Source organism: Spinacia oleracea, chromosome 5 (assembly GCF_020520425.1).
Source record: "Spinacia oleracea cultivar Varoflay chromosome 5, BTI_SOV_V1, whole genome shotgun sequence".
NCBI classification, from domain to species: domain Eukaryota; kingdom Viridiplantae; phylum Streptophyta; class Magnoliopsida; order Caryophyllales; family Amaranthaceae; genus Spinacia; species Spinacia oleracea.
Window position 1 is genome coordinate 17143506 of NC_079491.1, and position 13987 is coordinate 17157492.

Sequence of the window (13987 nt, forward strand, 5' to 3'; positions counted from 1 at the left end):
TCAAATTTCATTAAAGAAATATAAAAATAACATAAAACCTTAAGGAAATCCACAAAATCACATTTACTCCTCTAACAACTATCCAACACTACCACTCACTAGTCAAAAAAACCTCTAACATTGACATTGTGTACTTGAGAACCTGAGATTTTTTTTAATTCGTGACCTTAGTACATTAAATTGTAATATGTTTAAGGGAATACAAGGATGATTTGGGGCACTAGGATTTATTTGTTTTAAAATGTCAAATTAATCGTTTGTCTTGTATTTTTTTTGTGCATTACATATGGTTGGATATAAAAAAAATTGAAAAAGGTTATAGAAAAAATAGGCAATACGGACCCGCTCCGGACCCTAGACCCTACCCATACCCTACTGGACCCATAGGGTCCGGGTAAGGGTCTTGTAATTCTAGACCCTATAGGGTAAGGGTAGGGTATGGGTATAGGTCAAAAAATTAGGGTCCCGGTCCGGTATTGCTAGACCCTACCCATTGCCATTCCTACTCACCACCCCCCACTCCTTACACATTTCCCACTAACTATATTAAAAAAATACCACACTATCAACAAACACCCATTAAATTAATAAGTCAATTCAAATGTGTTAAACTCCCACTACAAGAATTTGTATCTTTAACGACAACCTAATTACGACGGGTCAAAAATCCCGTCGCAAAAGGCTTTTGCGACGGGGCTAACAACCAAACAATGACGGGAATAACCGTCGCAAATGTCTTTTACGACGGGTTTACGACGGATTTACGATGGGATTTCTATTAACGACGGCCCCCTTTTATGACGGGTTCGCGACAGGAAATCCCGTCGTTAATCAACGATTATTGGCCTTTCGCGACGGGATTTCCCGTCGTTAATAGTACAATTTCTTGTAGTGTCCGTGCCGATCAAACCGGTGCGAGTATTAAGGGACGGAGAGAGTAATAAGACTACCTAAAAATACTATTCTCAGATTGTAATTTGATCATTGCTGATGAATCCTAAAACCTCTCTCTGGCAGTCAGTGCAAGAGGTCCAAAACTTATGTGTTCATGTGTGATCTTTGATCCAGTTTTCAACAATTTACATTATTACAAAATAAGAAACTGGTTGAATAACGTTTAAACACCAAAAATTTCGAGGTTGATTGCACAATTAATTGCGTATAGTGGACGAAAGATTGATAACAGTTTGTAATTACGTTTTTAGCCTGTTAGCAATATACAAAGTCAACAGAAACTTAAGAAGAAATGTTGAAAATAATCCATCCATAATAATGTTTCACGCCCAAGAAATTACAGGTCCATTAGGTCTTAAACTACATTTTTTTTTTTTTTTTTATATGTAGATACGTTAAAAATTAGGATAGTCTTCTCTCAATACTATATCCTAACTTATCTAAAGATATAAAATAAGAAAATTCACTATTTATGTATGAGTCAATTTCTTAGTGCGTCTGTATGCGATGACCTAAGGCGGCAACATAGTCAGCTGCGCGATTGGCTTCCCTATAAATGTGGCGAGAACGAATTTCATCGAAATTATTCAGAGGTCTTAAACTACATCGCATACAAAAAGGATAACTAGAGATTGAAAGCATTGCATTTGCATAGGGCATAGGCCATATATATATGCTTCAAAGAACAAGGCCAACCATTCTGCACATCGGGCATGTGTTCTGCTCCATCAGCCACGGTTTTATGCATTTTCTATGGAACTTGTGATTATGATCACAGTCCATAATACCAACGTCATCATCTTCCTCGTATACCTCCTGTGATCGAGTTTAAAATATTAATTAGCGAAGTTCCATAATATTATACTACGTAAGACCCAAGAAAATGAAAAAAAAAAAACTTTATAAAAAAGATGGGTAAATAATATATACCATGCATATAGGGCAACTACTACTAGCTCCACTTATAGCCTTGTACTTCTCAGTTCTCAAAGCTTGGTCAATTTGTGCTTCATTTAGTGCACCATGCTCCTGTGTGAAACAACACATATATCCTCAAATTTAATTACTCGAATCAAAAAAATCGTTTGATTATTTTCCAAAAACAAAAAGGTGTATTGCAATAACATGGAATAATTTTTTTTATTTACGTACGGCAAGCCACGCATCAAACTCTGCATCGGAGTCATATTCGGACTCATCATCATAGTCGTCGTCGTCTTCATCGTCATCTTCATCCTCCTCGCTATCACCATTGGCAACTTCTTCATTCTGGTTAGAAAGAAAGGGGTAATAATTTAAGCAAACGCATAAATTTTGGAAGAAAGGAATAAAATATGTATAGGTGAGAATTAGGAATTAAGAGTGGATTATTTAAGGATGAAAAACCTGAGCAGGTGGACTGGCATTAGCGAATGTGTTGTATTGAAACATCTGCGAACGCAACTGTATGTCGTCCAAAAAATAAGAAAATGATTAACAATTTAACATTATAATTCACCGAAGAAATAACTATGTTTACATCAATGAGGTATTAGTCTAGTGGTTAATGTTGATGGCTTGTGTATAAAGATTTATTAAAATTTACCCAATTCTAAATCTGAACCCAACAAAATGGGTTTTTAAACAAGATTTTATGACCTGTAACCCGATTTTATCCGACTCTGAACAATCGAAAACGTAATTGGTCAAAATCCGACTGAATCCGTTTTTGACTCAACCATTTGAAACTTGTTGTATTTATGGGAATAAATGAGATTATGAATAACTTTAAGCACAACAAACAAATAAATTGTTGTTACTATGTTGTGTGTAACATAATTTTGATTTGAATTATAATGCATTTTATTGTTGAATTTGATTAAATAATATGAAAATTTGTTAATTTGTGCGCATAATTGTATATTTATTACCCAAATAAATGAAACTATAAAATGTGATTTAAAATCTTTAGCTTGTTGGGTCGACCCAGCCCAAAATTAATGAAACTATAATACACATTTTAAAAAATTTAAACCCGCTGGGTCGACCCAAACCCCAAAGTTGTAGATCTTGAACAAGCATTTGTAAACCCGAACTTGAAAGTGGCTTATCCAAATTAACACAAACCCAAAAGTTTTTTTTATAACCTGATCCGACTAACCCATTTGACAAGTCTATCTGTATACAATAGGTTTCAAGTTCGAATCTCTCGCCCCATTTGTAATTTGTATATCCCTTGTATCTCATTCGCACCCCAACAAAAGCACTAGATTTCTCGAAGTTACCCTGCTATCTATATTATATATTAAAAAATGTGTTTATATTACGGTCTATCCGCCACGCTGCACTCTACTAAAAAGTTTCATTATATGTCATTGCCATACATATATACAGTTATACTTAACCATTGGGCTATACTAAATTACATGTTACCTTTTCAACATAGAATACATACATAAGAAAACTTAATCAAATCAATCATAAATTTCATAGAAAGTCATAATCATAATACATGAAATAACCCGCTCGTACTCGGGACCCAAAAACTAGTAATAATGTAAAAGCATTTGGTTATTTTATTTACCTCAGATTCCATAGCGGCGAGTAACGAAGGAGTCGCTTGAGGAGCCATTGCAGCATAATGCATGGCTTTAAGCTTCATCATCATCAGAAAATGTCTTCCCTGATAACAAAACGAAATAAGTTTCATGAGCGATCCAGAAGCATAAAGTTTTGGAATAAGGAAATTACAATAAACTTTTTCTGATCGAAGATAATAAATAAACCTGGGTAGAATCAGGATGTGGAAATGCAGATAAGCTAGGTCGACCCCTTTGTCCATTATTCTTGACAGGAATAAGCTCGAGGGATTCAATCGGGAGTAACGTTCCTAAATACTTGATCCCTCCTCCCACTGGCGGAGATGTGAGATTTCCGGTGGAAGACGAAGATTCACCAACCATAGAATATTTCCCCAATGAACTCATTGTATTTGTAATTCCTTGATCAATAGGTGTTGGTGTTGGTGTTGGTGTAGGATTAGGAGTCTCGTTTACACTCAACCCAGCTAGGGCAGAAGAACTTAAGCCGTTAGATTTACCATTATTATTTTCGACAGATGATGAAGATTCACCAGCCATTGAATGGTACTGTAAATTTCCGGGATTCGTACCATCATCCTTATAAACAATTCCCTGCAATAAGTTTTCAACAACATCCTAACTAAATTAAGATATGGACAAGCGAATAAACGTGCTACAGAAAAAATACAGTAGGAGTGAGTGTTAATTACTAATATAACTCTGTTTCATAATAATTTTTATAGTACTATTTGCACAAATATTAAGGATAAAGTAAAAGTAAAGATATAAAATTGTGGGCGAGTGTAAGATCGAAAAAAATGGATAAAAGTGAGTGAAAAGTTGTAAATGTTAGAGCAACGTAACTCCAATAGTTGAGAAAATGGACTATCTTGCAAATATTAAAAATGTTAATTAAGTTATTAGTTAGATCATTGTTGCACATTTCCTAAATTAGTTTTGTTTGACTAATTAACTTGAAAAATATGGCATGACACATACTTCTGAAAACACGTAAAAAAAAATATAAAAAATAATAAAGGAGAAATAGCCAACCAACATAGCAACAAATAGGTGAAAATTGTATAGCTTAAAAAGCTGATGTAGAATTCAAGGCTAATATGTATAAAATTATTTAGCCATCTATTAGATTTGCTCATGATAAGAAAGATAATATATACTACACGTAGTAGTAAATTTTCATATCGAAAAATAGTATAAACCATAATGTAAAAATCAGTTTAAAATGGAGATAGTAAGAGATAACTGGTTCAGAATCTATGTTAATCGGACTCAGGTATATTATATAACATGGATACGTTAAGTACGTGTCCAAGTGACATAGTTCGTGATCATTATTATGAAATGTGGTAGTTAAGTAGTCTTACATTTGATTGATTTGGAGAAGGAATCTCTCCATTCTGACCATTCGATAAACGGAATTTCTTAACGCAGCTTCCCTCGATATTTTCCGCAATTATGTGAGAGCTGGAAGCAATATTGTCCCCCATTAAGCTATTCATAGTGTTGTAACTTCGAACACGAGGCTGCAGGTTTACAGTCGACCCAGCGGCAGCAGGACTTAAGGCGTTAGAATTTTCAGCATTGTTGAGTCCATAAAGAGAGTTATTATTATCAACAATGGACATGAATAGGTTATAATAATATTTCAATCTTGATTCTGAACAAAGTATTTGTGATCTTGCTGGAATCTCACTGTGATTTTGAACGACGTTGTTATTGTTGTTATCGATCATACTCGGAGTCTTTTCCAAAGAATCGTCAGATGTTGTTGGTGGTTTTTCCATTTGGAATCAAGTGTCCCTTTTAACAAATTTGACTTCAAGGTGCCTACACACAAACAAAAATGAAAATTGTCATTTTTTATTTTATTTTGGAAGGTAAGATTAAGTGTCGTACTCGATCAGATTCCCGCACAAGTCAATTATTTTGAGAGTGGGAATAGTAAGGGGAACCCTCCCTGATCAAGGGCCCCTAGTGAAAATTGAACCTCTAATCTTTTGGTTAGAAGGCTAGGCAAAGGCATTGCTTGGTCACGAAAATATTATTAGTGAAAAATACTGATAAAAACAATGTCATGTGTATAATCGTACTCGTATAAAAGCATATATACTACGTGGAGTACTATTTAACAAAATGTTCCAAATCATAATATAACTCAGTTTTCCACCAAAATTAGTAAAAACGAAGCGAAACATCCAATTAATAAAACAAAATTTATGTCATAACAAGAACCATCGGGTATTTTATAAAAAAACAAAGAATATAATGCTAATTAGCAAGAAAAAGAGTGAGATTTTACCCTGTGTTCCCGTGCAAATACCAATGTTCTTTGTTTGTTTATATTTTGTCTTGTTTTTTTTTTATTGGCGCGAATGAGTTACAAAAAGCAATATAATTGATCAGTACCTCTTTGTTGAGAAGAAAGGGTAGATTTATAGTCAAAAGTATGAAAATGGTTGAAAGGCAACTTGATATTTGCTAGCATACATTACCATAAGAAAAATAAATTAATTCCATAAACTTTGATTTCCTCAGATTTTGAAAAGTAAGAAATCAAACCCTTCTTTTCTTGGATGACCATTCATGGAAACTAAGATGATTGAAGAACTTTCTGATTTTTTTTCTTTCTTTCTAATTTTTTAGGAAAATTTGGTAATATTAATCCAACCTTTTGCCGATTTTCTTTTATTAAGCCCACTTACGACATATTTTTTAATAATCCCACCTTTACCACCCAACGTCTTTTATTGGGCCCAACACGTCATAAACCTATTGTCGCCGGTAATATATCCCTACGTGGAAGTACTCTCTCTAGATGTATTCAGTCATCATCATCAATTCATCACCATCTCGATGATTTTTTCACCAGTTATCGGTCACTTAAGCCCAATAAAAGTCGTTGGGTAGTAAAGGTGGGATTATTAAAAAATATGTCGTAGGTGGGATTAATAAAAGAAAACCGGCCAAAGGTTGGATTAATATTACCAAATTTTCCAATTTTTTATTTCTATGTTTATTTTATTATTTATAAAAAAATCCTCTGTTTTTTTAAGAGTAATGTTGAATTTTAAATTTCTTTTCTTGGATGACCATTCATGGAAACTAAAATGATTGAAGAACCTCCTGATTTTTTTTCTTTATTTCTAATTTTTTTTATTTATATGTTTATTTTGTTAATTTATTAAAAAAAGAGTCCTCTGTTTTATTTAGAGCAATGTGACTTCATGAGTTAACCATTAATGACTTATTCTTTTAGCTATGCAATGTTATATGATATTTTTATTTTTATTTTGGTAAAATAGGATTTTATTGAATACCAAAAAATGTGTACAAAACTTCATGGAAGCAATACAAGCCAATCAGGCCACAAAAACAAGCAGAACAAACTGCAAAAACAAAACAAACACAAGCCGCAAACAGGCATTAAGAAAATGGAAACGAAGTATAATAAATAATAATAAAATAAAGAACAATCTATACCTAGTACTTAAAAGAGAAAAATCATATTTCGAATTGTGGAAATAGGTGACTTCATCCACGCGCATATGATTAGATGACACGTGTCACTTTCATCTTTTATCCGTATTTTATTTTATTTTTCGATTTTTTCCTTTGTTGTTTGTTTATATATATATATATATATATATATATATATATATATATATATATATATATGAAAATTTGTAATTATTAATCCAACCTTTGCCCAGGTTTCTTTAATTAAGCCTACCTATGCGATATTCCTAAATAATCCAACCTTTATGACCCAACTACTATTATTAAGCTTGGATGACCGGTTACCTGCTACAAAGTCAAGGAAAATTTGTAATTATTAATCCAACATTTGCCCGATTTTCTTTAATTAAGCCTACCTATGCGATATTTCTAAATAATCCAACCTTTATGACCCAACTACTATTATTAAGCCTAGATGACCGGTTACCTGCTACAAAGTCAACGTTAAAAACGTTGACAACCTAAAATTGGTTTCCCTCCTAAAATATTGGACACGTCATCATCATTTGCCACCTAAACAAGGATTTCATTTTTTTTTTCAAAAAACCCTTAACCCTTCTCTTCTCTGCACGGTGTTTCAATTCCTCTCTCCTCCATTACTGCTGCTTCAACCACAATTGTACTGGTTCATGACATCATCAACGATTTTCTTGTGGAAATAGGTGACTTTATCCACGCACATTCAAATTTCGTCTCCAAAATCGTACAATTGAAGGTGAACTTACGAACCTTAGCGTTTTTGTTCCTTTTTTGGTAAATTTAGAATTTTGGGCTTCCTTGATGGTCAGTTCGTAAAAACCCGAGCTATTGCAATAATATAGTTTTTTTTTATGTTGTGGGATGTTGGTTATTGTGGTCTTGTTGAAAATTTAGAAAGAAAAAAATCTTGAATTTGAAGAAGATCCAGATCCAACAGGCAATTGCTTTACCCCAGCCATAGCGCACAATTGCTGATTATTTTTAATGAACTTCGAATGGAGAGGTATGACCGTATGAGGGATCGACAATGGTGGAGAAGAGGTAGAAGAGAAATAATGGAGAGGAGTGCAGAGATGAAGCAGAAAATCGCAGAGGAGAGAGGAACGAAAATTAAAATAGCGATTAAAGAAAATAAGGGGGAAAAAAATATTATAATTTTTATATGCCACGTAAGGGTGAATACCGCCTATAGCAGGTTAGTAACTTGTTAGGCTTAATAATAGTAGTTGGGTCAAAGGTTGGATTATTTAGAAATATCGCATAGGTAGGCTTAATTATAGAAAATCGGGCAGAGGTTGGATTAATAATTACAAATTCTCCATATATATATATATATATATATATATTACAGGTTCAACACCTCTTCCACGTCATCTTCCACATTCGATTTCAATTCACCATTTAATTCAGGATTTTTCATGAAATGACCCCGAAGTTTGCCTTAATGCACCAAATACCCACGAGGTTTAAAACAATGTCATCAAATGCCCTTAACTAGCATTTTCCGTCCATTCCGTTAAGTTTTCCGTTAACATTAAAAAATTTATATATTTTTCCTTTTTTTTCATTTTACTCTTTTCTTTGGATCTTCAATGGCAGCACCATGGCTGTCCTTTTCTCTCCTCCTTTCCCTTGGCCTTCACTTTTAATTTCTCTCTCCTCACATCCATGGCAGATTGTAAGCTGCTCTTCACCTCAAAATACCCAAATCCCTAAAATCAATTGATCGAATTTGACGGAAAACATTAACGGAAAACGTCAAATTGTAGTGTTAGTTTAACAAACCAAATTTATAAGGTAGTAAAATATAATTTTCTTTTTAAAATGTAGCAATTCACAAAACCACCAAACTTAAAGGTAGTGTTTCACAAAATTTCCTTATGACTATGGTCTATGATATTAATTACTAATTTATTATATTATTTATTCCCATTTAGTAATATTCAGTTAAGGTAAGTTAAGTTCATTTCAGTTCTGTTACATTCAGCGTTAAAGAACAGGGCCTAAGTACCTTCAAATTTTCTTCACCCCTTAGTCCCAGAAGTCCAAAGTTCTCCTTGATGAAATTAACTAACCCAATTGAAAAGAACACCAATTTAAACCAATAGTTCAGTTTCTCTCCCATCTCTCTAGATCCACCGCCTCCCACCGCTATAAATCTCTTTCCCTCGCCGGCGATTGGCGATTGACTGCCATCGTCGTTGAGGGATCTCTGTTTTCGTTAGTTTATCTACTGTCTTTCGTCTTTTGTGCTTTATTTGGTCGAGCGGTATTCTCGAGGGTTTCGTACCTGGTTTCACCTCCCTTTCGCGGCGGTCGTTCTGTTTCGTCGTTTCTTTTGGGTTTGTAGATAGCCTCCTTTGGATGGGGTGTCAATTGGGTGTTTTTAGGAGTATTTCGCTGGGTTCCACCGGTTTATCAAGTTCTCTCACTGCCGGTTTGATTAGTTTTTGGGCGGTGGTCTGCCTATGCGTCTGCTTTGGTTCCTTTATGTGGTAGTTCGGTCTGCAAGGGGATTCTTTGGATGTTGGCTCCGTCCCGATCAGAGGTTCTTTGGTCCCTCTGTTCTCCTTCGGCGACTTAGTGGTTTGTTTTGCTTCTTCTAGCTTGTTTGTTTGTTTAATTAATAGTTTGTTGTTTGTCCTTTTGCTTTGGCTTCTCGTGGGCTGGGTTAGGTGTGAAGTTTTGGGGTTTTCTTGTTGTTGTTGTGTTAGCCCTTTGGTGTTCCTGCTTTGGTTGTCATGTAAGGTATTGGGTTTTTCGGTGGGTTTGCCTCTCTTGATGAGGGAAAGCTTGAAGGGGGTTTTTAGTTGTAGGGTTAAGGGGTGGAGTAGGATGTGTATGATGTGTATGATGCAGGTTCCAAATATGGAATTTTGGTTCCTCTGTTGTGTGCCACCAATGGTTTGTGGTGTATGGAATGTTTGTTGCAGGATGATGGAAGGAGTTAATGGAGATCCAATTAAGGACTCTCAAGGCAGTGTGCAAGTTAAGTGGTCTGCTTTAGTTGTGGGTGTTCTTTCTTCATTTTTGATTGCTATGGTGGAATGGGTTTGGTTGCAAAGTAATGGAAGCTCTTCAACCTTGTGTCTGGTGATGGCTAGTTCGACCATTGTGTGTCTGATGACAGCTAGTCCGGCTGTCCTTTTAAATCAAATCTTGAAGGAGGCTCCTCAGCTTCAGCTGAGGCAAGCAAGTTCCTTCTTGCCGGTACGACTTTCTCCTAATCATGAGAATCCCCGTTGTGAGTTACTATGGAATGTAAATCGTGGCCAAAGATCCCAAGATGTTTGCTCTTCGTTAGAACCTTGGGATGGCAAGTGTAAGTACTTGTTCTATGTGGTGTGGCAATCAAGTTATGAAGTAGGTTCTGGCTGGCAGCGTCTTCCGTCATCAGTGCTGTATGGATTCATCATTATGCTCCTAATTATCCGATCTCACTTGTCTCTCCTTTCTCCTGGTTTCTCTTTTGGAGGTATTTTAAGGTTGTTGATAATCAGCAGGTAAGGGTATGTGTGTTGTATCTCGCTGGTTCAATGCGCGGGATGTGGTGTTCTCTTCATCAGCCTTTTGTTGTAGTCAAAGCTCTTGTTTGTTTAAGTTTGCGGTTAGTTGTATTTCATTTGGTTTTCATTTACTTGTTTAAGTTGTAATCCTTTTTCGTTGAATGAACTCTTTGTCAAAAAAAAAAAGACTAACCCAATTGAGAGAGCTTTTAATTATTTTTCCCCAAATGAGTAAAAACATTTTACGTAAAATTGATTTGCGTTATTTTATAATCACCCACGAACCTATGTCTCCATAATTCAAGTTAGTTACTTTTAAACATTTGATTTCTTCAAGCACGGTAAATGCAACATATCTTAATCGTACTTATATGCTGTTGATTTATTTCCAAATTATTTTGAAAAGTAAAAAAAAATCTTAAAATTTTTTAACCGAAATCAAAACTATTAATTATAGAACTAGAACGGAAAAGATGTTATTATTTCCGAGTAATTAATTAGGATACTCGTTACAATAGATTCTTGTTATGATTTTTTTTAACGGATCTGGTTGGGTACTCCGCTACTGAGAAATACTAATATTTTATTTACAAAATATATAGAATACATTTATTAGTGAATCCAAATAAGGCATCATATAAGAAGAAATAAAAAAGAAAATTGTTCACAAAAAAATTAAAATAAAGCATGATGTTTGAGCCCGACGCAATTGGCCCGACATGGCATGAGAGACACGCTATGAGTGCATAGATATTATTTTAGAAATCTGGCAAGAGGCAGCCTCTTATTTTTTAACCAATTCACAAAAAAAGTTCTTAAAATTATTAAGGGGATCCCTAACACGGAATATGGAGAGGTCATGCAACAGGCTCTGTTATGGAAAAGGCCAAAGAATTTTCCCGACACAAATAAATTTCCTTGACACCTTCCATGCACGGCCCGTAAGAGCACAAGGCATGCTAGCCTATCACGTCGACCGGCCTACATGGTTTGATAAGTGCCCAACTCTGATACCTACTAAAGCTCTGGTGGTTGTTAAGTGTTACATTCTCGCTCTATCAACATGTATGTGGAGTTATCAGTATATAGAATTTTGAGTGTTTATATAAAGTAAGCAATACATACCTTATAAATCGATAAGATGCATAACAAACAATTTCGTGCACAACGAAATCACGCTATTTCAACAAGACAATTTTGCTCCTTCTACGATGACTAAGGTTTTTGAACAATTGTCTCCTAAGATAGGACGAGTTTTCGTTTCTTACACGATGGTATTGTAATTATAAGAAACCAACGAGCAAACAATATTAGAGCTAGTAACTGCAAATTATGTATATGTATAAGAGAGATCGATCAATGAAAACTTGTATTCTTCAATCCAATTCTAAAAATCAGAATAAGAGGTGTATATATAGGAAATAAATAAAGCATAAAACATGTGAGTATATTATGAAATGACACCATCATCCAAAGCAAATGTACAAGTATAACTACAAAACACAATCATCCAAATAATTACCACGGTAACCAACACAAGTTGGTGGAGTTGGTGAGGAACTCACCTTGTATGTGATTTGGACAACTGCGAAATGCTTGGAAGTGGCTCAAGCGATAACCTGCGTACGTAATTGGACTGACTAACCTGTGATATATAAGTGATGGTTCAATAGGGTTCAAATTTAGAGAGCTTCAGAGTTTGTGTTTTTTAGATGCATGAGTGAAATTCATGTTTATAAATAGTTGATAAACTCCAATTTATCATTACCCACACACCTAATCTATTTGTAACTAAAGTAAACTAATATAAAAGCATTATTGTTTTTGTAACTACATCATGTATCCTATATTTTGATTTATTTCCATTTTTGATTTATTTCCATATATATTTTTAAAGGTAAAATTGAAACTTTTAAATTTGTTTCCATCTAGGAGTTTGCTTATACACCCTCCGTTTTCTTTTAATCTACACAAGCACCTATTCATAAAAAACAAGGTACTCATACAATTTTTTTTTTTTTGACATAAGCGGAATTTGCATAAATAAATCTAGAGGTTACATATTACAACTACGAACTAAAAAACTAAGGTCATTAGTGACCTTTACATACCATACTAGGATTAAACCTCTTATAACCCGACAACATAAAACATAAAAACTAAGAATCTTCGTATTCCACGAACCGAGATTGCTTAAACGTTCCCTCAAACACCTTTAGAAGGAACCACCTAGAAAACCAACAAACCGAGTTTCCTAAAACCAAAAGTCCTTGAGGAATAGCGAAAAAGAGGATGCAGCTTTCACTAAAGAGTAAGGACAGAGGAAGTAGTGGAATGAACAAATTGTCACAGTCTGATTGCTCAAACAGAGTCACAATTACATGTAACTCGGTACCCTGAAATTTGGATACACTCTTGGTTGACAAGCTATAAACCCCCCAAAAAATTCATTTGGGTAGCTGCCTTCGGATAACAGATTTTCAAAGCAACAGAACAAGCCATCGCTAAGCTAATATGGGAACTAAACCAGGTTAGTTCCCCACTCATCTTTCGATTTGAGTAATCGGAAGCAAATGCAGACACAGACCATAAAACCCAATTTGAACATCTACCACACAAACAAGAAACACCATCAACTTCAACCAACAAAGACCCTTTAATTCCCCTTGCAACTCCCAACCCACTTACCAACAACCCATAACCAAAACCCAACACAACTCCTTCATCCTCCAATCGCATCCACAACTGGACAATAAAAACCAAAACCCACTTTTGATAACTAACACACCATGAAGCAACCCCATAAAGACTCACCACAATGGAAAAAACAAAGATCCTGCTTAATAACAAAATGAACTTTAAAAAACAGAACATAATTGATACCAAGAGGTTTAATTTACAATACCAAGGTAAACCAACACAAGCCAAAGCAGAGGTGCGGGACATGGCTAATCAAACCCAAAACTAAAACCCTAAACTAACCTTTACCTTTACCGTAACGGTCGGGGTAGGTCGACACTACAAGACGACGGTGAAAACCTTTACCGTCCAGATCGGGGTGGTCCGACACAAACAAGACGACGACGATTAGAAGGGCTTGGGAACACAAGCCAAGAACCCTATACAACAAGGAACTACACAAAAACTTCAACAGAGACCACAAATCCAGAAACTAGTGATTTCGATTCCAACTAAAACCCTAACCCTAAAAGTTACCTTTACCGACGAACACCGACAGTGGCTATTAGATCGAGCAAGGAAAGAAATGTCACCTAGGTTGAGATCAATTTTCTAAAAATAATTTGGGTAATATTTTATTCAAATCGTTATATTGATAATGGAAATGATATTTACTCAATATTTTGGTCAAATCTTCATTATTTTGGTCAAATTAGCATATATATGAAGCATATAAATTATGTAATTCGTAGTAGGACGGAAATTGCATAA

General features: G+C 34.9%; 1 protein-coding gene across 1 annotated transcript; it reads right to left on the reverse strand.

Annotated features, from left to right (window-relative positions):
• Nucleotides 1-1282: 1282 nt before the first annotated feature.
• Nucleotides 1283-4107, reverse strand: LOC110804629 (probable E3 ubiquitin-protein ligase RHG1A). Its single transcript, XM_022010228.2, has 6 exons — nt 3720-4107; nt 3518-3616; nt 2341-2397; nt 2107-2223; nt 1885-1983; nt 1283-1770 (listed from the first exon to the last, which is right to left on the reverse strand). The coding sequence occupies exons 1-6, from the start codon at nt 4071-4073 to the stop codon at nt 1633-1635; spliced, it is 864 nt and encodes a 287-aa protein (XP_021865920.2). The 5' UTR covers nt 4074-4107; the 3' UTR covers nt 1283-1632.
• Nucleotides 4108-13987: the final 9880 nt, after the last annotated feature.

Bases quoted from the DNA above. Each gene is read 5' to 3' on its own strand.
- LOC110804629 (XM_022010228.2), bottom strand. From the start codon at position 4,073: ATGGCTGGTGAATCTTCATCATCTGTCGAAAATAATAATGGTAAATCT. The intron at 3,617-3,719 runs GTTTATTTATTA...TTTTGTTATCAG, and splicing joins CACATCCTGATTCTACCCAG to GGAAGACATTTTCTGATGAT. The intron at 2,398-3,517 runs GTAAATAAAATA...GACGACATACAG, and splicing joins TCGCCGCTATGGAATCTGAG to TTGCGTTCGCAGATGTTTCA.